The 27747-nt window shown below is 34.5% G+C and overlaps 1 protein-coding gene and 1 long non-coding RNA gene across 2 annotated transcripts in view; one reads left to right on the top strand and one right to left on the bottom strand.

The window, feature by feature from the left end:
• The window catches only part of LOC143149130 (uncharacterized), a 22113-nt gene extending 17886 nt beyond the window's left edge, over positions 1 to 4227 (bottom strand). The window contains exon 1 of the long non-coding RNA XR_012992707.1: positions 4056 to 4227. This is a non-coding gene — a long non-coding RNA (uncharacterized LOC143149130). The remainder of the gene's footprint in view (positions 1 to 4055) is intronic.
• On the top strand, positions 1731 to 27747 carry LOC143149129 (UDP-glucosyltransferase 2-like). Its single transcript, XM_076316226.1, has 12 exons — positions 1731 to 2449; positions 2941 to 3371; positions 9281 to 9500; positions 10297 to 10581; positions 18060 to 18385; positions 19810 to 19890; positions 21578 to 21700; positions 23308 to 23445; positions 25245 to 25363; positions 25468 to 25621; positions 26488 to 26844; positions 27635 to 27747. Exons 1-11 carry the CDS (start codon positions 1827 to 1829, stop codon positions 26841 to 26843), a joined length of 2856 nt encoding a protein of 951 aa, XP_076172341.1. The 5' UTR covers positions 1731 to 1826; the 3' UTR covers position 26844; positions 27635 to 27747.

Below are 27747 nucleotides of genomic sequence, written 5' to 3'. Positions count from 1 at the left end.
AACCTAGGAGGTTGTATAAAAGTAAAACAAAATTAAAAAAGATTTTAATTAATTTTAAATTGAAAGTGACTTTTCATGGAAGATTGAAATTTCTGATTTTATCGTGGCTATTTTAATGTACGGCGAGATTAGAGTTTGTCACAAAATTTAATGTTTAACAAAAGTGTACCAGATAATAATTGATTAAAAAGTGTACTAATTTGTAAATTTATATTACAATTAAGAATTGCACATCATGCTTTAATAAACCTCAGACACTTTATCACATAATCTAAACAGAGATACGTGTTTCGTATATCAGTTTATCGCTTTCAACGCATCAAAAATCAAATACCCTGAAATAAGGGATATCTTCGAGAATTTATAAAAAAAAATACATTCAGAGGAATGTTTTAAAATTTATTACACATATTTATAATGATTGAAGAAAATGTATAAATTTTCGTATACTAATATATTACGCGTTTATATCTATACGTTCAAATTAAATTAAAAATTAAAAATTAAGAATCAAATTATATTGCTACATAAATGTTTTAAATCATTCTGCAATGTTACTTAATTATATACTTGTATACTCCACACACACTTACATGTTAACACGATGAAAAATTAAATTATATTTGAACAAAAATGCCTTTTGAACGATATCGAAAATACGACCTAGATTTGATACATTTTCTAACCGAATTCAGCGTGAAAATGAATAGGGTAAAAGTTCGACTCTTTTCCGCTCGGTTCGTTCTTATATTATTCCTCCATTTCCAACCTCTTTGCTATGGCGTTCTTATTCCCCCAGTGCATTTCTTAATAATGCACCAGTTTAATCTCGCGCGCGAGAAAGTACTCGGGAATTGTAATTCGCGTTCACAACTTCGTCGGTGAAACGAGACAATTAATCAGTACCACGATCGTGAAATAATTCGATAAGACCTTAGTCTTTCTCTACCGGACATTCTATGAGAGTTTCTACGTCATTTTTATTGCGTTTCTTGATATCAAACTGCACAGTTTTTGCTACAACGATAGTCGAATAATTCAGAAGAATTCAATTTCACAGATAAATTAAACTTGACTTATTTTTAATAATACTTACAAGAGGTATCACTTAAATGTAAATCGTCGATTTTAATGAAACTTACATATAATATACTCCTTGAAAAAATATCTGACACGTATTTTTGTTTATCTGCTATTATTCATATCTAGGGGGTGAAATCAGCCCTCAAAGTTCGGGGAGAAAAACACATTTTCCCCAATATTTAAAAAATGACGAGACCTAGAAAAAAGTTGTTTAAATAAAAATTGCATACTTTTGAATAATAAATTAGAACTCCCAGCATGGATTTAAAATTCGATTCATCGAGTTACTTGTCTGTTTTAAAACAAAGGATGCTGCATGATCCGTTCGAATAGTGAATTTTCTTCCATATAGAAAATTATGGAATATGCTACATTTGGTTATTGCTGAAAATTCTTTTCCGGTAATATAATAATTTCTTTCAGCTCCATTTAAAACTGTGTTACAAAACACCTGTTAATTATCTTGCCGATAATTGCTCATCTCCATTTATTGACGTAATCGGTCGAAGAACATAGAACATTAGCATAAGTAGAAAATCGTCATGAATAACAATATTAAAGGAATGTAATCATCGTAAACATTCTTATCATTGGTCGTATCACGATGATCGACCATATCAGTCGCTCTGTTAGTCATTGATTGATTTTCTTCCAGTAAAAGTCACTCCGACAGTGTTCCGTTAATAACACGTGAACTTTAAACAGATTTTAAAGGTTGAAGATCTTTAAACGTTCTAGACACGATGAATACGTTATTCGTACTAACAGTGATTTCTTGCGTGATCTTTAGTGTCAATGGTGCCAGAATTTTATCAGTTTTTCCATTCCAAGCAAAGAGCCATTACAACGTATACGAACCGCTACTGAAGAGACTTGCGGAGAAGGGCCACGAAGTCGTTTCTGTCTCGAATTTTCCACAAAAAACACCGTTGTCTAATTTTACGGATATCAGTGTTAGTTCAAGTTTGCCAAGTTTGATTGGTACCATGAAATTCATGATCTACGATAACTGGTTTACGTTCATGGATGTAAAATCGCTGCTGCAACGTCGTGGCCCGTCTGTGTGCGAGGCAGTGTTAAATAATTCGGCATTGAAAGAGTTCGTACAGTCCAAGGAAAGCTTTGACTTGTACATCGTCGAGATCTTTTGCACCGACTGTTTTCTGGCCATTGGTCATGCCTTAAAGATACCCATTGTGGTTGGTGCGATAACCAGCGCCCCGCTACCATGGGCAAGTGATACCTTAAGGAATCCTGACAACCCCAGTTACATTCCCAATTTCTTCAGTAGATATACAGATCGGATGAACTTTCTTCAAAGATTCATCAATTTCTTCAATTTTCTGTCCACCAAATTCATTTACAGGTAAAACGTTTTATCGACACTTCAAAATATTTACACCGAATCGAGATACCAGGTGTTAAGTTACCGGGCTTATCTGAAACTCTCAATCGCCCCGCTTTAATTAAACATTACCTAACATCTGTTGTCATGTTATAGATATTTTACGAAATCAACGTGTTACGAAATATTGAATTACTGTCTCAAGATTTAAGATATTCTAGGTCTAATGTAATGTTCAATAAAGTGTAGTTTATAAATGTACTTTTTACATCTGGAGGTTATCTGTGTTTCTTCAACTGGGACTCGAGATACTTTTGTGTACATTGTATCAGTTAATATTAACACGAACCCAAAGGCCGTAACAACACGATAGCTCGGTAACCTTGAACACAAAAATTTGTATTCATTTGTCAAGGATGTTTGAAAATTATTCCGACCGAAGAGAGTACAATTTATAATTACTGTCACGTTTTCACAAAAATTCTAATCGCAATCTAATTGTTCTATGGCAGATATTACTCCGACAAACCTAGCTATGAAATCGCGAAGAAACACTTCGGCGACGATTTACCTGATTTCGACTCGCTGCGATCAAGGATATCTTTGATCCTAACAAACGGACATTCAGCTGTCAGCACAGCGCGTTCTCTGACTCCAGGATTTAAAGAGCTAGGTGGTATTCATATACCGATGTCAGATCCACCGCCGCTGCCAAAAGATCTCCAGGATTATCTGGATTCCCAAGGCAAGGACGGCGTTGTTTACTTTAGTCTAGGATCGCAAATAGACACGTCCACCATGCCGAGGCAGGTGTTTGCTGCCTTTTACAGAGCATTCGAGCAAGTACCGCAGCAAATACTGTGGAAGTGCTCCAGAGGGAAAATGCCCCCGCTGCCCAAAAACGTTAAGTGCATCGAATGGGCGCCGCAGCTCTCCGTATTGTGTACGTACATATTCTTTTATGCTTGTATCTCCCAGTTCAACTATCGAGCGAACATTACCTAACGATAATGATACGTCTGCGAATGGTTTTGCATACAATTTTCGAAATTACCTATGTTAAAAGTTTTACAATATTTCTGATCGGTTGCCTTGTTTTACGAATAAATTACCTGGGCATTTTTTAATGAAGTGCATCAAAGAGGTTTAAAATCGATGTTCAGAAAACCGCACGAAGAATGTTTATTCTACGTTTTTAATAGATTTCTGCGTATAATGCACTCATAGGAAACGCTCTTTTCTTTCTAACCGATGGCATATAATATAGAATACTTTTATTTAATATGCCTGCAACGGGCAGTCTTGTTTTCGTATCGAACGTTATTATTTTGTTTCTTAAAATTTAACTTTCTCTGTGTCCTTTTCTCTTGTGTTTCCTATTTTAAAGGGGACCTGTTTTACTTTTAAATGAATTTATTTCTAAATTTTTCGTGTTAATAGGATTATAGAATATTAATTTATGATGTTGATGTTAGTTTTGCTTAAAAGTTATCCAATAATAGATCACGATTTAACGTGTTTGAATTACATGAATGAAATTGATTCTAAGAAACCAATAATCCCAAACTCCAAAATAAAAGACATGTTTGAGACAAACAGTGTCAAGCTATATTAAAAAATAACGTACCTAAAAGTTGACACTATTGATCGTTGTTGTATGTAAGCTCGAACGACACGAAAAAATACCTAACAACTTTCTAATTACCTTGGACGTTATGTAATATCGAATTTTTGCTACGTTAGATAAATTAAACTGCTACAAGTTATTTATTTTCTATTCACCCGTATCTAAATGCAACACTCACTCGCTGTTACTCTATCTCGTTCACTCTCGTTATGTCTCATTCACTCTCCTTAAATGGCGTCCGTGTGGCTTTATCTCAGCTGGAGATAAAAATCGTAACCTACCCCGCTTTCGAGTGACCTGCTGCGAGTTTATCACTTAAAAGTGACAATTACTGTAAGTGCCATGCGGTTTTTCACAGCACTCTTACAAGAAGGCATCATAAAACTTCCCACTTTTTGCTTAGATCCTCAAAGATAATATTCCTATTCTTTAAGCTAGCATTTCTCAATCTTTTTTAGTCGCGTAATACTTTTAGTCTCAAAATATATTTGTGAAACACTTACACACTTTCGTAGCATCTTGTTTCGAATATGAAAAATATACAATTAATGCTGAAATGAATTATAAATTTAAAAACAAAAGAATATATTTATAGACATTAAAGAATTAATTGAAAATTGCAGCAACATATATCTTGTATTTATGTGTTGTATCTCTTAGTTTGCCTGAAATTAATAATGTAATTTTGTAAGAAAAAATATTAAATATTACAATATATTGAAGTATTTTAAATATTCTATTTATAATTTCTAGTTTGCTAATATTTGAATGTATATATAGTACTCAAATGAACTTGACAATAGTACATATTATGTAAGCTCTTAAAAGAATTAATCGAAAACTACAATAATGGGTGGGACTATTCTTCATTAAGGTTTCGATAGAATTTCAAATACAAATAAACGCATATCGTTATTTTTGTCGCATTCAAATATGAATTACAATTTTATAAATATTTAATACCGCTAAATATTCTTCCACATATGTTTCAATAAGCAGCTTAAAGTTATTTCATAATGCTTTAATCCGGTTATTGTGAAAAAAGAACGTATAAACTGAATTCTTTATATTTTAGAGTCGGTATTTTGTTAATGGAATCGTATATTTTGTTTTTACATTCTTCTAAAGAATAAAAATATACTATATTTTCATACTTGTATAAAAAAATTTTTTAAAATGTTAAAATTGTTCTCGAGAAGAATTTTTTTCTATTATTTTCTTTGCCTCTTTGAACAGTTTATTATACTCTAACCAGTTTGCTCATACACCTATAAATAGGTAAGATACTTAGTTCAATTTATGTGGTCTATTCAAGATATTAAAGATTCGTTTGATTTAAAATATAATCATTACACGAATCTCACTTTAAGCTTTATTGATTCGATGAAGTTGTTTTCGGTGCAACCTTGTACGGGAAAAAGCGATATCCTCCATAAAAAAGTGATATTTTCACTCCATTGATGGAGTCTCATTTCGTTGCGCCGTGTACACGAGATTACAGTTAACATTTGAAATTCGAATTTTTCAGAGGGTAACCCTTGCACCTCTCGATCCCCTTGCGTGCATGCCAATAATCCATAGGATGTGTCTGTACTTGCATCAACGAGACAATAACACGCTTCCTGGTATAATCGACAACCCCATTTATGTATCCGGATATTGAAACCCGAAATTGCGCAAAACTGATTTAAAGTATGCATTAACGTTAAATAATCTGCAGACCAATTTGTTCGAATATCGATCCTCTTTTCATGTTTATTATATAGCGCGTCGTTTGTTGGGAGTAATCCTGTTTAGTGCCATCGGGGGACGATAATGACTGATTTTATGATGCTAAGAAGTATGTAAAATACTAATTGACGAAAAATATACACAGGTGAAAGATTTTATGGACGAGTCTACTGGTTCTCGAAACTCGAAAGTTTATGATAACGATTGAGAAGCGAAATTACAAGTCCAACATGGTACTTCACTAAACAACTTGTTTTTATCAGTTTCAAGGCTTAACAGATAATTAATGAATTTATATCGTTATCCATAGTCATTGATTAAAAATATCTGCTATTCACGTAATAGATGAGCAATCAAATTTAGCGATAAATAGTTTACAAAAATTACGAAAATCGTGTAATTTTCTAATTTCAATATTTAGAGAAAGAAAATTTACATTCACGACAAAAGTAATAGAATAATATGAAATATATAAAAATCGAAAAACATGGAACAATAGCACCAATATATGTAATATGAAATGAAAATGTAATTATTATTACATTATAATCTCTCAATGATGCTTTACGATATTAATGTTTTCAAACGAAGGAAAATTGCAATAAAATGGTTATAAGTCAAATAGGTACAAAAGCAATTATTCTCTAGAAACTGTTACACTTGAAAATAAAATTAGTTCATTTACTTGATAGTTTCTTAAGAAACAAAATTACATAATACTTCTCTATTTCTCTATCTTTACTTAGCAAATCAATAAAAACGTATCATAATTTTCGGTGCATGTTATTTCGAACTTTATTTGCATAAAAAGTTACCAAAATACCTACAAATTGATTAAATACGAAATACTTTGATTAAAGTTCTCTGTATAAAATCTACACAAACTTTTAATGATATTTCATCGATAAACTCCAAAATTATAAATTTATATTCTTGATGTGGAGCAAATTGGTTTGAAATATTTACCTTTAAAAATCCAATATCGTATTTATAACTAAAAATTTAATGTCAGAAAATTTGTCTTATATTTAAAAAGAAAATGGAAAGGTATGAATAGAAAAATTATTTCGTGACGATAAATGTTTCATATGTGTACATTCGTGTTACTAAAGTACTCAACCACAATTAAAGTTCCTATACCCAGTATGTAGCACCATTCAACATTGTTACGGTATATATTCCATATGCGCGTCACGTTCGAAACGTTCTATGGCTTCGTGTGATTTGAGGATTTGCTACATCGTAAATATAGACTGAATTATGAGATGAGAATAATGTGTGAATTAGGGGTAGGTGAAATCTAACCTAGGTCTGGGTTAAATCTTGGGATGGGTCCAAATTTGCACGCGCGTTACCTGTACGTTCCATTTCGTATGCTGTTAGCAGTCGGATCACTTTGCATGCAAACGATCGTAATTGAAATAATTGATTTAGACGCGCAAATGGGATCCGAAATCTTGTCGATAAATTTGCCAGAGCATGTCAGATTCCTTGTTGAATTGTTAGACAGAATTCAGTAATAATTAGACCGGTACATGGAAACATTACAGCCATATTATTACAAATTTTGCCTACTGTGTTGACGCTACTGTAGCGTTAGCCGAAGTCACGTTATTCTCGAATTTCTCTCGATTCTCTGAACCATGTTCAATACTCCTGATGTTTCGTATTTCTGTATTTTAAAGATCCCTTTCAGTTATTTATACAAGACATTAAGAATTACCTCATAAAACATTCTGTTAGAATATACGTAAAGTACATTCTGTACAAAATAAGTCGATATGCATTTGCTGGCTAAAGCTTCGAATAATATTGAATAAACCGGTACAAACAGCCCTTTAATAGATTCTATTTGTTTAGATTATACGTTTGTTATATAATTAAACTAATTCGATTGCATTCCTGGCACAGTGTCTTTAGAACATGGCCAAAACGTGTAATTTTCTTTATATTTCCTAATTGTAGCATTTAAATGAATACTTTCTAAAGGTAAAAAATATACAATTCGTCTATTTAGTACTTTATATAGAAATTGCAGCTCTGATTCATGCTTGCAGTCTATTTTCTGAAATGCTGACTCCGAGTTGTCTCATAATTGGGCCACAATTGTGATCGTTAACAGACTCACATCGGCGTCTGATTTTGTATAGAGCTTCTCCACCGGGTGACGTGGAACGAGAAATTCTAGATAGTTGATAGCACTGGTCCTGTTATAAACGAGTGACGAGTACTTCTGTACTGTTAGCTTTATTTGTTGGCACACATGAACGAATGCTTAATAAATTGCAGCTTGACCAACCGGTGGATCAAGCTGACACAGGATCTGTCCCATCGGTTGGTCAAGCTGGCGTGAACGTTGTTACGTAGTAGATCGGGTATCGTAAAGCACTGTTCCCGTTTCACTAACTACGATACTTTATTTAACCCCTCCACTCATGGCGTGTTAAATTTAGCACATTGAATTTCGTATGTTTTCAAACAAAGTGGAGAACAATTTTATTCCTTATTACAGTTCTCCCATATCTCATAACCGTGAATAAACTACGTTAAATTCCTATTGTTATTTACCTTCTTATAAAAAGATTAAAGTAAAGTTATAGTTCTTCTTTTAGAATGCAAAATTTCGTTACGAGAATGCTATTTAAAGACCTAGCCTCGTTACTACTTGAAATCGAAGGAATTAAATTTCTTTCTTCTGAGTATGTAGTATGGTGAAAGTTTAGTTATATCCTAGGATGATCAAGCTTTTTGTCATCGCGTGTCTAAAAATTAATAAAAAGGAAATTAGAGATATGCTACGTGCCGTATGAAAATTTATTAAAAATCTGCTGTGATATTTAATTTACAAGTGTATAAAGAAAGTACGTTTCTAATTTTTACATGTCGAATTGATACCACAAATGGTCCTATATTTTTAAGAACACCCCCAATGATACTTTTATATCTCTGGGTGTTTTTAAGTTTCCATAAAATTAACCAAAACTTTATTTCTACAAAAGTTACGTCCTTCAATTTTAGTCGCTACACACGACTCACAGTGAAAATAATTACGCAATGGAAAAAAGAAACGATATTGTTAAATTTAACACACATACTGTGATTCGACGGAAGCAGTACATAGTACTAGCCAGTTTTTTTGAGAGGTTTGTGAATTTTTTACGAAGTATTGTCAATTTATGTTCATTTTCAAACATTTTCATGTATTTTTAATGTTTCGAATATAAAATGAATTTCATTTACAATTCAACCGCGTGATATATGTACGTATATAACTTCCCTACCTCTATTCTAAACCACCTACAAAAATAAAACAATATTACGCAAGCCTAAAAAGAAAATCAGCGACTACAATACTTACAAATTTTTTTGTTATTCAACGCGAAATGTTCCAAATACAATATTTTACGTGCCCCGTCCCAAAAAATCTCCACCAACGGAAAAATGGTAGAAGGGACGTTTCAAACGTACAAATTTATCACTCTGAAAATTACCAGGTCACCCGAATGTGCGGCTGTTCATCACACATGGTGGATTGCTGGGGAGCCAAGAGGCAGTTTATTGTGGAGTACCGATTCTCGGAATGCCCATGTTCGGGGATCAGCACTCGAATATGGCCTACTTCGTGCAAAAAGGACTGGCTTTGCAAGTGCATATTAGTCAACTTTCATACGAGACAGTATCGAACGCTTTAAATGAACTTCTCGTGAACAAGAGGTAATTAGAAGCTCCGTTCTTCCTGCAAATGGAAATTTCGTGGTTCAGATAACGATAGGAAGAACGATGAAAGGCAGCGGAAGTGAAATACGTGGAAAAGAGGTAGAAAGAGAAGGAAAGAGAGAGAGTTCTCTTCTGCCCTGGATCGTTTGTACTATCTATACATATTTGCCGAGCAATAGTACCGCGATAACCACTCCAATGTCTACATTGAATTTTAAACGTTTCGCGGCTTTACTTTACGTTTATCCAGAGATTATCCACAGAAATGATTATGATAGCGATCGTAAAATTATCTCGTAAATTACGCGTCCGTTGGAATATTGTCGCTATTAATTTAATCGCGTACGAGTACTTTTACGATTATTTTGAGAGTTACTACTAATCGCTACGGATGTGCCATTATTCGAAGTATGTTTCTATTGGTTCTATCTCTACTCAAATTAACAGCCAGCAACGAATATTAAATTCCTTGCGAATAATTTGTGATCTTCTTTAATTCGACAATTGTATTTGATCATTCTCAAGTTTCTATTCAACGAGAATCGAAAACGTTATTTACGTAGTATGATTTTATAATATACTATATTTGATACTACCACTGTACATTACAATAGAATACGAATGATTTTTAATTCAAATTTTAGTTTTATTCTTAAAAATCTACCAATTACGATAATTTTGATATCAGAAACAAATTTGACGATCGGTGTATCGATGAATTAATAATTCTAAACTAATTTTGAGTGCTCTGTATCAGAATGTTTATAAATTGTATCTATCATATGATCCACAGCTACAGTATAGCTGCACAAGAAGCTTCTATGCAGTTCAGAGATCGACCAATTCCACCTTTGGAGGAAGCCGTCTACTGGATCGAATATTTAATTCGTCACGGTTCGAATTCTTTGAAGACAGCAGCTACAGATTTGACATGGTATCAATATCTATTGCTGGATGTTGTATTCGTAATGACAGTATCGATCCTATTTGTCATTTGGATCGTGTACAAATTATTAAAGTTAATAATTGTACATTGTCGAAAGAGAACTCCGTCCATAGACAGCGAAAAGAAACTAAAGTGAGCAACGTATTATTTTTATACAGGATTAGGATAAGTAATTTACACTACTGAACACGATCATTTGAATCACATACAGAAACTATTCCTTTTGTAATTTAATTCGTTTCAAAATAGTATACTGTCAACGCCTTCTTGATGTCAGTCTCGTTAATTTTCTAAAACGGCGACTAACGTTATAACCATAAATATACGAGTATTACGAAATAAAAAGTAAATATTTTTTGTCGAAATTTTATTTGTCATAGATGTTTAAAAATATTAGAGAGGTTTGGTGCAACGTTTGACTAATTCACTTTAGTTGAATGGAATCTAACAATCGGGGAAAGATTAACCACGCAGTGGTAGATGTTTTAAATATCAAACTACAGTATTCGATAATAATTCGTGAAGAAATTAGTATCAAATTGGAAAAATAACGCAAAATATCGAAAGTGGAGCGATTTTGGCAATCCACCCCTAGATTAACTGGAATAATCGTTTTTTCATCGATTTGATACTTTTATTTGGTAAATTCGCTTCTGGCGTAGAGTCTACATTAAATGCAGCCCCGACCACGGCCTTAGAATTTCGGTAGCTGTAACAAAGAAGAGAAAACGTCGTTATACTAGTTATAAGAGTCGTCGTATACCGCGAAAAGAAGCTTTTGCATATTCCAACGTTATATCACTTGCACTTTATTATGAATGCGCGGACGTGGAGTAGCAAAAACAGGAAGCCGGAAAGCCGAGCTCGTCTCTCGTTGGGGGAATAAAAGCGTAGTTGTAAATTGGGGGAAAATCATGTCCCTTTTGCGACTTCGAATGCAATCCAATGAAGTATTTAAGTTTTTTCACTACAGAAGAAATATCGTAGCATCTAGGAATTTTAAATTGAATACATGAAAAAATGAACGCAGTTCAGTTTTTCAAGAATATTTCTTCGTCTCTCGTTGGGTGGATAAAAGCGTAGTTGTAAATTGGGGGAAAATCATGTCCCTTTTGCGACTTCGAATGCAATCCAATGAAGTATTTAAGTTTTCTCACTACAGAAGAAATATCGTAGCATCTAGGAATTTTAAATTAAATACAAAAAAAATGAACGCAATTAAGTTTTTCAAGAATATTGCTTCGTGCGTGTACGTGTATTTGTTGAGTTGCTTCAAATATTATAAAATGTAGATACTAACTACAATCGTGAATAAATATTCATAATTAAATTTCCCAATAATATAACGCGGCAATATCGTCACTGGTTGATCAACGTCACAAATTTGATACAAGTTTGAAATTTCATTTATTTAAGCGTAATGCGTTGCTGAAGATTCTAGAAATATACACTACTTCAAAAGTTCTTTTCTCTTTCCAAATAAAAGTGTAATTATTAGTATGCCTTTATGATCTCAAATACTTCATATAAAAAAAGTATAAAATGTTTCAAGTTGCAGTATTCTCCCCGTTCGACTTTTCAACGATTCTCTAATTTATTTATGACATTCAACATTTCTTATCCTTTGTCTTTGATGCAGTGGCGATCCGACATCTTGTTGTAAATTTAGTTAAATATTATTTCGACAAATGATTTAATAGCCCTTTTACCAATTGATATTCCTTTAAATGAAACAAAGCGCATTGAATTCGTAAATATAATTTTTTTAAAAGCTTTCCCGTTGTTCTCTGACGCTTCCATCTATTACTTATTTATTCATGCTGAATGTCGACGAATCAAAGATTTAAATGCATAAAAGTAATAACTAAAGGAAAAGAATACCGAGCGGAGAGTGCCCCTCTTTGCTTTGATAGATTCTCAGTGCAAAATGTTTACATCCTTCAATTACCCAAACGAACTTATAGAGAGGTAGACAAAGGGTCTCCTAAAAGAACCTCATGTTAAAATAATTTATCGCAGCGCAGAATTGCTTTGAAAGACGGGATCAAAGTAGAGCGAATAAAGAAAGATGACATTTGTGATGATAAATGCTACGGATTCTATACGGTCTCGGAATGTTTCTTGCTAATCGACTCAATTTGTCCATTCTGTGTGCTGTATAAAAATTTAATAAAAATCAATTAGATTCTGTGATTTTAAGACGTATCGATTGAATCATACGTACAGAAATACACGACTCGCTCAATTTATTGCGTTTCCGTTCACGAAATGCAATCGTGACGTGATCGACCTTTTAATTTCCATCTCATTTAATCGAAAGGATTAAACTTATTATACTTCTTTAGTATACGTTTAGTATATTTTATAAATATGGATATAATTTGTATATCACTCATTCCTCGATTTGAAATATCGTATAATACATCGATATCATTATATTTTCTATTTCAGTTTTTAACTATTCAACCAATAACTATTTCCGTTTATTTTTTTGACGCGCACAACCACACTACACGTAAGTTTATTTATTATTTTGGTCGTGTTCTTTCTTCTGAATATACATATAAATCAATATTACAATTGCATTACTCTCATGTACGTTTGTATTGTAAATTATTTTTACATTTTACTAAAGATCACCGAAAAAACACGGTCGAAAGTGTTATAATAAAAATTAAACATGCAAATACTATAATGATGTATTTCGTTTAATTTGTATAATTTTTTCCTGGCCAGCAATTATTTTAATGTTTATTAAAAAAATATGTGTCACAAATAATTCATCCCTTTCTACCCTTAATATTTTACGGTTTTACGCCGAGTTGCAGCCGGCATTGGATTTTGTAACAATTGCTACAGATGCTGGTGATCCCAGATATATTTCCCTGTAATATCACGATTGTATATACATTTGTAGAAAAATATTTTATGTTACATAGTACAATACGACGGCAATAAAATAAACCCGACCTGTTTGTATCGTGTTGCATAGTACGCTCAAGGAACAGAACAAAATTCTGAACAATACACGGAACATATCAGTAATGTTTCGAAAATTAATTCAAATTAAAATCTCCTCAAGCAATCAACTTTAGCCTTTTAATAAACTTGATTACACTTCTTGTTTTGATTAAAGTTCTATAAAAATCTATTATCGCTGTATTATTTCCCAATTATTCGGTTAATTTAGCACCAACAATTTCTGTATCAATTTCGTAATTAGCTATTGCTTCAATGACAAAAAAAAAGCGAGTGTAACATTATTTTCGTCGAGATGCCCAGTTTAGGAAAACTCGACGAGTTCGTTTTCTTCAGTGCTCATTAACCCTGTCTTGGGTTTTCTTTTTCATCATTCCACGACAACAAGAAACAACAGAAACTGGGTGGACTGCGTCTAATGAGCCTCTTGCTCCCATCCAACGAGTGTGAATGAGCGTTCCTGTTTAGTTTCACCTGAACGTCGCATCCGTGCATCCGTGAATAGAATAATTTCGTGAGTTGAATGAATAAACTTGTCGTTGTGTGGTGGATATGTGTTGGTGGAAGTACTGTTTGAAGTACTACAGAAAGTTTGGTTACTTCGGAGATTACAAATGGTCTCAATCGTCGTGACGTATGGTAAATACAATTTGTCCTATTTATTTTCATAACAGTGACAAATTGATCAAACTTTCTTGCTCTTTGTCGGATCCATTTAATTTACGTCGACTCGTGTGAAGCAAGATCTATAACTGCCTTAAGAAGAAGGTTTATAATTGAACGCGTTTAAAATTATAGGGAAAGAAATTGTGCTGTACATTCGCCAAACAATGCTTAATAGATAATAATCTGTTGAACGTGAATTTACACGCGATGGTTATATAACGCGAAAGTTTACTTATAATTTACTTTTTAAACATTTTACTAAAATTATCCAACAAAAGAATTGCAACTTGTTTTTATTCGTAGAATAGCTGCAGAACAATGAGGGATATCGAAAAAAAGTTTCAAATAAGAGTTACGTGTTTTTTTTTCTATCTTTAAAACTGCACAGAAACAATTATTGAAAAATCTATGTTTTCTCGTATCAAGTTACCTTCTTCACAACCCTTATAGTTGAATTTTTATATTTTGTAAATTTATACAAAAATATTTCAAGATTTTCATACATGTGTATCGAATTTATTTTGTCCTGATTTTTACCCTATTATTAGGGTCAGTAATGGGAACAATTTTAACAGGGAAAATATATGAATTTTTCGATAATTACTTGTATATAATTTCATAGATATAAAAAAAGATGAAACTTTTGTTTAATCTCCTGGTTCCCTATATTCTTTATAAATGAAAGGCAGCACAATTTTAAAGCGAATAACTAAAGTTATATATTATTTTAATTTATTATAACTCCTACTATGGAAATGATAAAATACAACCTTGCAAAATTTTCATAGAAATCATTATGAACATGAATTTGCAATGATAATTTGTTAATTACTTACTAAATACAACGTGCTTTTTAATGTTAATTATTCGTTCGAAGAAACGAAACAAACTTATAATCTGTTTTAATCGGAGTAAAAAGTAAAACAGACCAAAGAAATGAAGTTTTGAATATAAGTCTTAATTCTACTTACTGTATCCAGTGTTATCTGAATAATTAATTCTCTTAAGAAAGTTGGAAGGAAGACCTTCGCGGGTCAAAATTTCTTGTTTTCTGTAACGCTCGAAGTTTTCATTTTATATGTTGGTGTCTTTTTATTAAAGGAACACATATTTATGTATGCACCTGAGGCTGTCTCCTTCAGAAGTTTTGTAGGGTATATTATTCCATGTACTTTTGTGTGTGTTTTAAGGATGATTTATGGAAATTTTTTCTGAGAGACAATAGAAAATGACAGCGAAACATCCATCACAGTGAGATGTGCTCTGAATTGTACTTTTTACAGAAATCATGGCAATCACAAGGAACAAACATTTTCTTAGAATATAATAAAATTTTTGTACAAAATGATGGAGACTCCAAATGAAAAGGAGGAATTTCGTAAAAATTTGTTTTCTTCTTAGCTATAAAATAAGAAGAAAAGCTGGGAGCAAAATATCTGTAAGTCGAAGATTGCTTCTTTTTGCATGGAATAAGCAAAAAAAATCTGAGCAAGTTCATTCAGTCGTTTCTGAAATATTTTTACCACGCGTTTTTAAAACAGTATCGAGTAAAACGAGTTTAAAACTGTGCGAAGCGATGTATTTAATTACATCTTGAGGATTTTACCTCGATTACAAGGAGGTAGAGTAAAAGCTATGAAATTAAAATTTTATTGGAATTCAATCGTCAACCACTAACAAGATATAAATTTCATTGAACAATTGAAATTTTATCACGTAATTAACAGTAGAATGCTGACAGCCCATTTCTCGAGTTAACAGGAATAGGTTAAAGATTTGACAGTTAAATAAAAAGAGAATATTCTATGAGTTCATGGTCGAACTATTTTTTAAGATATGGACAACTACCAATACGCGAGGTACAATAAATTTACGAAGTGTTCAGACTTTTTACTTTGTTCTTCTCTTTCCATGGAAATCAATTTCCAACATAGTGTTAAAAATCGCAAAATTTTCACTTCCTTCATTTATCTGTGTTAATTACATTTTAAGAACTCTATAATTTGATTCTAATAGCACTAGATTTTTTTCTCCAATTTCCCGTTTAATTTATTAATTTTTCCTTCACAACATTGTAGGATGATTGTTCGTACGTTTGGCAGATTCCTTTCCAAAATCGTTGCGAATGGGTGAAAAAAACTAACGACTGCCACACAGATTCCATATTACCGTACACAAGGATTCTCTTTTGCACCTTTCATACAGAAAACGTGATTTTTTTCGCTTTTGGAATAGCACTTATAACTGTATGGCTGCTGTACTTGTTTCTGATTTTAGGAACCACGGCAGACAACTTGTGAGTCATTATTTTTAAAGTAAAAGGAACGAAAACCTATTCCACTAAACCGTTACAATCTTTATAGAAACAAAATCCTTCTACCTTTATATTTTCAACAATTGTACAAATTTCTATTTAATACCTTTCCATTACACATTTTCAAGTCCCTAACTTTCAAGGAAATATAATAATCTAAAACACGATTTCTTAAATTCCTCGGTCAAAAATACCTTTTCAAAAAATACTTAAAGACCTTGAAATCCCCTCGATACGTTCACCAACAAAGAAGTAAATTTTCCAAAAAGTGTGCATTAAGTTTGCCAAAGTTTAAAACTTGTTTCTTAAGATCGCTCGTATTTTTCAAGATACTTGTCTCGTGCTTTGCGCGATTCATTCTGTGCTTCTAACGGAAAAGTAGGAAATTGCGAAACGATTGTTAGTAAAACGTTTATTGCGGGAATAAAGTCTCTATGATTTGCCATAAAACTCAGGATGTCGATGGTCATACGACGCGTAAAGTCTTCGACGGCACACTGTGTTCGGTAAAGGGTGAATTATGGCTCATCGTGTGCGTGCGAATCGACGTATTTTCACGCTGGAACCGATTCAATTTTAATCCAGACGGTCGAAGGGAACTTTATATCCGTCATTAAAAAGAAACGATTCCGGTCCGCGACGCGATAGCTGACCACTTTCTACCCTAATAAAATTCGAACATGTTGGTGATAATAATTTCACGATAGCGTCCTGTCTACCCGATTCACATAATTTAAGTGCGGTGTAAGCATTTACAATCTGTTACCGGTCTCAATGGCTGCGTCCGATTGGTTGCAACTGTGATAAACGTAAGCGTTTGCTAGGATGCTCGGAAAGGTATAAATGTTCGTTTCGCGTGCAGGACTGTGAAATATAAAGACATATATAGGAATATATATATATAAATAAAAATTTATATTAGAAATAGATATGTATATGTAAAGATCTTGATAATAGTGTTATATTTACTGTACACAGTACTTACACAGAGCAATAAATACACCTTGCTACAAAATGGAAAAAAAAGTAGAAAGGATGGAAAGTAAATATGGAAATAGTTTTGCAGGATTACAAAAAGATTTTACGAGTAAAGATCGGTCAATTATTAATGCAATTTACGGAATCGTTGATCAATTATTTGAACTGTAAAACGTTTCGTTCGCGTTCCAAAACATTCCATACCCCTTTGATAAAGATTCTTTCCTTCGATCGGAATTTCCTCCCCGAACGTTAGATTTCTCGTTGGTTCGATCACCGATGTAATCGAAATCTGTCGAAACACGCGCTTGATTCTAAACTCGCGCTCGATTGGCCTCTAATTCATTTAGCGAGCCGAGCAGCTGCATTTACAAATGCAGCCGCATCGAAATTCGATTCGCGATAGGGGAAAAGATAACGTTGGCGTACGTACTCGGTGCTCGCTCGAACGGCCGGAAATAAAATATCAAATGGAGCGGATGGCGAGAAGCAACTTCGATGTTGTTCCGTGTCCGGAAATCAAGTATCGAGCAGGACCGATCGTCGTAAATTAATCGTTACCGTGCTCGTGTCTCTCTTTCGTTGTCCTGTTTGCTCCCATCGCGCCCAAACTGAGAATCCCTGGCCCCTTTTACCTTAGCCGTGTCTTTTTTTCAAAACTTTTTCTGTGCAGCTTCTGTCCGTCACTAGCGGTGATAGCCAATGTAATGCGGTTGTCCGAGAATATAGCCGGAGTGACGATATTGGCATTCGGAAACGGTGCTCCTGATATCTTCACGTCCATCGTATCTGGCAGCGAGGAAAATATAATAATGTTTACGGAATTGATCGGCGCTGGTATCTTTGTGACGACGGTCGCTGCTGGTTCGGTAGCGTTGGTCAAACCTTTCCGTGTCCATCTGAAACTCCTCGTAAGGGACTCCTGTTTCTACATCGTGTCAATATGCTGGATCGGCTACACCATCAAAGACGAAACTATTCACCTTTGGGAAGCTTTCAGTATGTAGCACAATATTTTTCTTAATACGTATACAAACGCAGGGAACGTGTATTGATTAAATTTCAATTATCTCTTTCGTTATTTTCCCAATATAAAATACATATACAAATAATCGGACGCTGAAGCAGAAATTCGAATATCGAAAGAAAATATTCGCCCAACGAGTTTATTTCAATTGTTAATTTCTTCAATTATGCACATGATACGGCGATAATGAACACGTTGCACGAGTTTTTATCGGTTGATATAAGAGTAGGGACAGAGTCGTGGCTTGGAAAAAGTTTCAAAAAATATTGCTCGGAAAGATACGTTTTATAAAACCTTCATGTATGTATATAAACAGCTGGATGGATTTCAATGAAACTTTACGTTTAAGTTTCATACTCCTGTCTAAAGACTCTGTTTAATTTTGAGCAAAAACGATTAAGGATGATTATTAAGAAAATGAGCAAAACAGATTCGAGTAAAATTTTAAAGAGAATTAAATTCTCACGCGAAATCTCGAGCAAATCGAATAGTAAAAGAAAAAGATATTTTTTTCATCGGAAAGTATCGCGACTTTGTTAAACTTTTACACCGCCAGACACGCATTCGGCGAGCTTCGCTCGGCTGTACGAAATCCTAGAAAATGTCCAACGTTCGACCGAAATCATTCGGTCAACGAGCGAAGGGAAATATAATTTACGCACGCCAAATAAGCCGCGCATCATGGAAATGGAAACGTTTATCCACGAGGAGCGATAAGTACGCGGTTTAATTCTGCAATAACAATAACTCCGAAGCGAATTTAATTAAGCAAAGCCGCGATCTCTCTGGCGTTGGCTTCCTCGCCATCTGGCCACCGACGAATTTCTGCCGGGGTTTCCCGATAAGCCGTTAAAAAGAACGAAAGCAAAAAGGCGCGGCTGTCATTGAGCCGAATTAAATCGATGGAAGAAAATTTCAAATGGCCCGAAAGAAAACAATTAAAGGGTTTCGCGAAACAATTAAAACTCCGTACCGTCGGGCGAGCATCGATCGAACACGTTTCTCTCGTTTCCACGAGTGGTCTCGCTCGAAGGAAAGGTACGCGGATCACATGAAATTGTTAACACGAGGGGTGGGGGTGTGTGGGTGTGTGGGTGGGCCAACGTGCAATTGCGCCCGTTCGTTTCGCCGTTATGAATTTTTGAACGCCAATTTACGCACACCACGCAAGAAGCGGCCGCCGTGCGTCGAGCACCGAAACAAAACGCCACACAATTAGTAAGTCCTTTTTGACCGTCCCCTAATTTAAGAGGAGATTTACAATGTGCTCGAAACTTTTTCCGTGTCATATCGCGATTCCGTGGCAATTAATTACACGGGCGTACGCGTGTTACAAGCCAGGTAACAACGACCGGCCGCCCGGTTGCTTTGTAACGCTAATATATTTAAATTGCAGGTTTCGTTCTCTTCTACGCGTTGTTCATCGTCGTGGTGGTGATAATGCAGATGTACGACAACCGTGAGGCGAGTCTGAAAAGTGCGTCCCGTTTTCTGCACCGAGTTTTAGCGAAACGCGGCTACGCGTGCAATGGCGTAGGTCGAATCTAATCGCGAAGAAAGATTCGTTCCACGGGTTTCGCGCGCCCCGATAAAACTTCAATTCTCCCGTGGATCTATTCGAAAGAATAACTACGGTCCTAATTTAAACGCGAGAACTCAATGCGGCCCCTCTTGCGATATTATTCTTGAGAATTGGGCTACGAAAAGAGATATAAATTCGGAACAATAAGGGCGGGATGAAATCGCGGTTTAATTATAGATTCCGTATCATTGGACGGCAATTATAAGTTTCGGTCCCGGGGAAAGAAACCTTTGTTCAGTTTTCTCGACACGGCTTGCATTCCGTGCTCGACTTGAGCGTTAATCAATTTTTCCAATCGAAAGCACGGAACGTGTATTAATTAAATTTCAATTATCTCTTTCGTTTTTCTTTTTTGTTTTTTTGCCCAATATAAAATAAATATACAAATAATCGGACGCTGGAGCAGAAAATCGATTTTTGTTTCGAAAAAGCTTTAGTAAGATTTGTTGTTTCTGGGTGGATAATTAGCTTTCCGTTCGTTCGTGTTTCCTCTTCCGTGCACCGGTGCTTTCGATGTACGTAAGAAAGTACACTTACGCTGGATTTAAAAGCGCTGGAACATGGGGACATTAAACACGTTAAAATTGTTATTTCATCGAAAAACTTCCGCAAGGTGGACAAAAAGTCACGTAACGTGTACGAGATATCAAAGATTCGGTAGTTTAGTATTTTTTAATCGTAACTTTTTACTCTAAGAAGCCACGAAAGTTCACATTTGCGTTAAGCAAATTGCTTAATTTTCTTGGTAATTTGCAACTATAGCATTATCAACTATGAGTTACATTTTCTAATTTCCTCTTTCTTGGTTCTACATTCTTTAATTTCTTCAATTTATTTCGTTGTCTCTTTCTTACTTTCCTATAGCTACTTTTTTCTTTAGAGCTCCAATGGACTTTTCCATAGATGGTTTGTCATAAGCAAATGTCGATGCAAACTCTGTTCCTTGAACTTGGTAGTTATTACTAATTCTTTTGCTCGCTTTCAACCGACTATTCAATTTCTTTTCAAAATATTACCCACAATCAATAGACGAAGATTCTAAAGTATTCAGAAACTCGAATAACCAACATCGATTTCCCTGAACAATACAAAAAATCTCCAAAAAATTTCCGTTTATCGATACATTTAGCCAAAACTTGTTTTACCTTTCGAATGATACAGTTTGATTAAAAATGCAATGGAAAGATCGAAGAATTTCGGTTCTTCCAACGAAGAAGTAAATAAATATTAACAGAAAATTTCTAATCCGTGGGTAGAAATGTGAGAGGAAAAATTCTCTTTCGAAAATTGTACCGAACGGTGAGGTTGGATTGTTTTGAAACAGTTTCCTTTGCGTCGATAAAACAACAAGACCAAGGAGTGAAGTGCATTCGAGTGGTGCGGGTTGCTGCTCGACATGCAGAATGCGCGAGTATTTTCTATTTTCGGTGCTTAGTATGCAACAGAAGTAAATCATTAAGCGTTTGCTCGAAGTCTGAAAATATTTCGGGGCAATCCGTCGACTCGTGAAAACAAAAGAGTCGCTTACGCCACTGTAGTTATCGATCCTTCGCCTCGAAGGCTTCCTTGTGTACTTTTACAGGCAGGATCCCAAGTGTACCGGATCCAGACGTCTTGCGCACTTACTTGGCGAACAAGGAGGATACAGCCACCATTCCTAAGATTCCCGTGAGGTCCCGTGCTTTCGGTCTACGAACCAAGATGGGTACGTATGTTGCTTTCACGATTGATCGCTCGTTCCCCAGAATTCCATTAAATTAATATTAAGCGTCTCGTTTTCATAAATTTTGGAACACGTTTACACGGTTGCTAACTTCGATGTAGTAATGCTAATATTATTACTCCTACTTAAGCGAGTACGCTTTTACACGCCCAGACTCACCTCGATTCCCCACCGAGCTCGAATAATTAAGCAACTTTCGAACGGCGGAATCATGAATTTATGAAAACCCAATGATGAAAAATTCGATACTTGTTCGAAATATTATAAACGAGTCAACAAACGAAGCGTACTTGATCGTACCGCGAGTATAAAAAGAATTTTCTCATTTGTTGCTTATTGTTGTTCCATGTATCAGATATATGCCGAATGTACAAAACACGATTGTGCAATCCGCGTTATAGATCCGAAATATCTTGATTGAAAAGAAAAGTTAACTGATCGAAACGATAGTACGACACTCGGTAAATTGAACGTTACCGAATAATTTTGTTTAATCTTTTGCGATCGGTATGATTTCCATCGTTACACTGGGACCGTTTATGCGTGTTTTTAACATCGTTGTAACAGTCTTAAGCCTCTTCGCCAAACGGCTTTAACTACGTGTAATTACTTCGTCGTTTAATAAAGTTTACACGGGATCAAACGTCGGTAGTTATAACATTGATGTTATAACTTTGACGTAAATCGGGCTTTGTAAACGCAACGCTTGACTCGTTCTTTTAGGAGTGTTTCGAGAGTCAAGTTGAAACACGAGTACTCGACGCCAATTTACTTTGGAATCTAGTTTCTTGACACGTTCGCTCCTTTCATTCAGACCCTTTTCGAACCGTCGATTACTATCGCGTAATAGTTTTCATTAATTTACAACGACAAACAAAGACTTGTTTTTTTTATTTCATAATATTCCATCCCACTTAATATTCTATCGACCTGCAGTACAGTATTGTTACTCGAATTGTTTCGACTTGGTCTCGAGTCTTGTCAACCTGAAGGACAGGTAATTGATTCAAATCTACGATTTTATTTCTTTCCATCTCGCTCACCTTTGTACACATTGAACGTAAAAATTAAATTTGTTCTTTAGTTACTATTCTTCGATTATTGTTTATAGAAATCTAAAGAAACATAGACAATTTAAAATTAAAATGTATGCTTGTTTAAGACTGCACTTATTTCGTGTATTTTGTTTCATTTACATAAAAGTACTTTTACTAATTACACTAGTGTCATTGAATCTCCGTTATTTTCGGTAAACACTAATAACAAATAGCGTAAATATTTGCAATATATTAAGAAATCTTCTTTGTCACGAAACTCGAAAGTTTACACACTTAAGAATTAAGTATCGCATAATCTGAATTATTATCGTATGCTCCAAATCTTTGTAGCGATAGACTTGTTCTAAGTAAACTATATTTGCTGCGACAAGAGGAAAAGAATTGTACACTTTCATTAAGAATAGCTGATTTTTCATCGATTATGATAATTACAAAGATTCTTCCAATCGAATGAAACGTGTCACGAATTTTACCGTCGTTTTCGGAAGGTCTGTGTTTTGTAAATCTTGTGTTATATGTTTCATGTATCAGATGTTGCAATCGCTACGGAATTGAGGAGCGAAAAACTGCGCAATAATTTCCCATCAACGAAAGCAAAAGAAGAAGCAGAAGACACTGACAGACCGGAGGGTCTTTACAGAGAATTTCTGTACGATGTTAATCCGATAGGTAGGGAAGATTGGGCGAACGCGAATTGGTTCCTTAAATTCATTTTAATTATCCGTGCACCTGTCATGTTCCCACTTCAATTATTTATCCCACTTGTGAACCCGACTTCCGCAAAGAAAGGCTGGTCCAAGCTGCTAAATTGCTTCCAGCTGTGTGTGACACCGACGGTGGCATTGTTTCTATTAGACGGTTAGTCGTATTAATTGTCGCGACTTCTACGACTGCTGTTATAAATTGCCCCTCGCTAATAAAAGCTCGAGCTCACCCGGACATATTTTCAGGCGCGATGAAATACGAGTTCCCATTGTTTTTTTTTCTTTCTTTTTTAATTTACAAATTGCCGGTGTTTAGTTGGGATAAAAACAAATCGCCAGACATTTGTATCCCAATGGATACATTAGTCTCGATGGGGTGCAAAATTTCACAGCAACAGATTCCACGAATTTCTATTTTGCTATATTGTGCCCTATTTCGAAGTAATGTTAAATGTGACTGTATGCAACCTTTCAACGCTATACTTTTTATTCACTAATGTATATAAACTTTCCAAGCATTTCATAAATTGATTTTATATAACGCTCGAAAGAATTATAAATTCTAATAATACTTTACATTTATCAAGCAATCCCTCTTAACTTTTAAATACGTAGTGTGCAATTCAATTCAATTGTTGAGTATCCAAATTTTATTCACCGAATAATGTTTGTTGAAATATACAGTATATTTCAGATGTGTAGATACACGCACGACTGTTTAACGATACTCGTGAAAAGAAACGGAAAAGTATTTATCAATTTTCGATCGCGAAGCAATCATTTTTAAGATATGCAGCTTTTCAGTTTGCAAGCAAAGTATGTATATCTCTGTACGATTACGCGCAATACGGAATGATTAAAGCTCTGCTTTGCCGTCAGTTCGTCTATACGTACAGTGAATATAATTTCTGCATTTGAATGAACGTAAGGAGTCATTTTAAATCGGCACAGGGACCTGGCATGGGCCAAGGGAAATCACTGCATACGAGAGGAACGATAAGAAATATGGATTCGTAACCAGCTGATAATATCATGACTCCTCGAAACGAATTTCCATACTACTAAAACTCTAACTAAAATGTATCTATTCGTAACTAAACGTATCGATAATTTTACAGTATATGTATTCGTATAAAGAAGTGAAGGTTTTTCGTCTAAAATATCGAATAACTTAAAACAGAACAACGTTTAAATAATAATGTACTTTTTCGTTTCTTATTACGAGGTGTTTCGACTATTTAAACTTTTACATATAGACTAAAGATGGTACTTGTTCTTTTTCGGTAGAAAAATAAGCATTTTTTGGAAATTTATTCCAAGTATAGGGTACACTCAACTGTTTACCATTCATTTGCACTATTTTCAATACAAAAAAATATTTGGTATATTTGAAAGGTTTTTCAAACCTTTGTAACTTTTGTAATGTTTCGAATTTGCGAAAAATCAAATAGAGTCGTATTCCAAGTATCCACTTAAAATTATTAATTTAGGGAACATATTTTCAATTTTTTACTCAAAGAAAAATACAATTAATCCCTTAAAACACTCTGTATACATCTTATACAAATACACACTAACTTATCCTATATTTGGATAGATTTTACGTGATTAATCTCGGTCGTATAATTACACTCGTTGTTGAAAGTATTATAATTAACATCGGAACGATAAAAAAAAAAGGTCGTAAAGATACAGTTAATGGATTGAAATCCTGCAATTCGTCAGTTTGACCATTGTTTCATTTTCATCTTGTTTTTTTTGCAGTCTGGTGCAGCAACTTTGGCCCTGTTCCAGTGCTGCCAATATTCCTCGTTCTTGGCACTGCAATTGGTGTAACGGTGTTTCTAATAACCCACGTGGATCGCATACCAAAGTACCATAATGTGAATGCTTTTTCTATCTTTTCGTGTTTCGCGCCGACCATTCGCACTCGACGAGCTATTACAGTGCCGTTTGCCCGAAACGGCGGGCAACGCATTAATTGCAGGGTTTTGCATTTGCGGGATTTCTGACTGCCATGCTGACAGTTTATTGGATAGCCAGTGAGGTGATGGCAGTTCTCCAATGCGTAGGATACGCTTTCAGGCTATCAGATGCCATGCTCGGTATCACGTTCCTTGCGTGGGGTAACAGCGTAGGCGGTGAGTGATAAAACAATGTTACCGTAGAACCTGACTCTACGTGTAATTTTTATTTTGAAGTTCCACTTTGTAGATTTTATATTAAGTATCTTTTAACGGGCAAACAATTAAGAACCATTATCTTGTACGTACACTGACCGCTTCTTTCTTTCTTTTTTTTTTCTTCGAAACGGAGTCTTTGATCGTGAAATAGATAGGGGATGATATAGCGTTACATACATACGTATGTGTTACATAGGGTGGCCTATTATAAATGAAAGAATTTAACTTATAAGCGAGTCATTTAATATCTCCCTTCTCAAGCTGAAGTTCGTCATAAGCGACGTAGTAAATAATGTTCAGTGTAGAAATTATTTAGTTTTTTGCTCAATGTAAATAAATGTTCGTTTCAATATTAATATCACAGGCAAATATATAAATACATATATATTATATAAATATTTCATCCCTCGTGGTCCATAAATTTCATTCCAGTTCAAGTTTTCCATTTTTCTCTCATAGAAATGGACATTTTATTCGAATAAAAAATGACGACTAAAACCAACGTATAAATTTGACAGTTAAATTTTCGTTTGTTCATCGTGATGTATATTTCGCTAGATAATTTCAATTATAATTTTTATTGAACGAGTAACAAATAAGATGTTTATCTTTCATTTGTTCTAAAATAAAATGTAACTTTGATCAGCGTTTATATCGCGTCCACGAATTCCTTTTGTTTCAATTCAGTGATGAAGGGAAGCTTTGTAAACCGTGAGATGCCAAATATTTACGAAGGAACTATTAATAGACCGCCCCACTAATCTTTAAACGTTCCAGTAACAGATAATTACAATTGTCTAACGCCAGATGATATTTATTTTTAGATATGGTATCAAACATCGCCATAGTCAGACGGGGGTATCCTCAAATGGGATATGCAGCCTGTTTTGGTGGACCAATGTTCAACACACTCTTGGGATTGGGACTAACTTACGGAATAGCAGCCAGAAAAGAGCTGGATAATTATATAAGTGTGAGAACGAGCAACATGGCACCTGGCTGTTTAGTGTTCCTTCTCTGCTCATTACTGGCAACAATTATTTACTTAAGCATTATGGGAGCACTGGCTCGAAAATCATACGGTTATCTCCTGATCTCTATATATTTTGTGTTTATTCTCATTCAATTCCTCAGCGAGTTCCAAGTGATTCATCCTCTCGGCACTGATCATCGGCCGTAAGGTAATAAACAACATTCTTAATGAAAGTTAAAGTAAGACGATATTTCCTGATGAAATAAATATTACGTATTCAAAATTAAACAACAATTAGATACCCCAAAATATTATACTAGTATTATACACTTACGCTTATGCATGGTATTGCAAACTACAGTTGTATTTTTTACTGCAAATAGGACTTTAAATAGAACTTTAAGGAAAGTTAAAGTAAGACGATATTTCCTGATGAAATAAATATTACGTATTCAAAATTAAACAACAATTAGATACCCCAAAATATTATACTAGTATTATACTCTTACGCTTATGCATGATATTGCAAACTACAGTTGTATTTTTTACTGCAAATAGGACATGTATTTAATTTTCTACAAGGAAGTATTATGAAGCTTTTGCAAAATTTAGAACAACCGAATTATTATAGTTTCACATGCATGGATTTAACCGTGCTTGTTAAACTCTTTATTGCAACAGTAACTGGATAATGCTCGCAAACGTGAAAAGTTGAAATGTTTACAACTTCGTTTTGTTCTATGTTACACAGTTAGAACAGTACGCAGTTAATTGCGAACCAGTGACGTGAAACACTTTGTGCACTCAAACAATTGTTACGTTAAAAAGATATTCATTTAACGAATTGTTGAAACACAAATGGGAAAGGGAAACCCCGAACTGTGGTGTTTCATAAATTTTTTGCTCACGATGGAGCTCAATAATAAATGATACCATTGCGTATAGAATTTGCCCAAATCTACCTTATAAGTTATTTATGAAAGAGTCGGCGTAGAAAGGACTAGACTGGGTAAAGCACGAGGGACACCTGGGATAAACAACATCCCATCGTTCTCCAAATGACGTCCACAAACGAACAAACATCGTAACAACGTAGTCGGGGATACATTTT

Source organism: Ptiloglossa arizonensis, chromosome 7, assembly GCF_051014685.1.
Source record: "Ptiloglossa arizonensis isolate GNS036 chromosome 7, iyPtiAriz1_principal, whole genome shotgun sequence".
Classification (NCBI taxonomy): domain Eukaryota; kingdom Metazoa; phylum Arthropoda; class Insecta; order Hymenoptera; family Colletidae; genus Ptiloglossa; species Ptiloglossa arizonensis.
Note: the sequence above shows the minus strand (reverse complement) of the source record. Positions and strands in the feature narration are given on the sequence as shown.

Excerpts from the sequence above, each read along its gene's own strand:
- LOC143149129 (XM_076316226.1), top strand. The coding sequence starts at position 1,827 with ATGAATACGTTATTCGTACTAACAGTGATTTCTTGCGTGATCTTTAGT. Across the intron at positions 3,372-9,280 it reads GCCGCAGCTCTCCGTATTGT|GTCACCCGAATGTGCGGCTG; the intron begins GTACGTACATAT and ends GAAAATTACCAG. Across the intron at positions 23,446-25,244 it reads GTACGATGTTAATCCGATAG|TCTGGTGCAGCAACTTTGGC; the intron begins GTAGGGAAGATT and ends TTTTTTTTGCAG.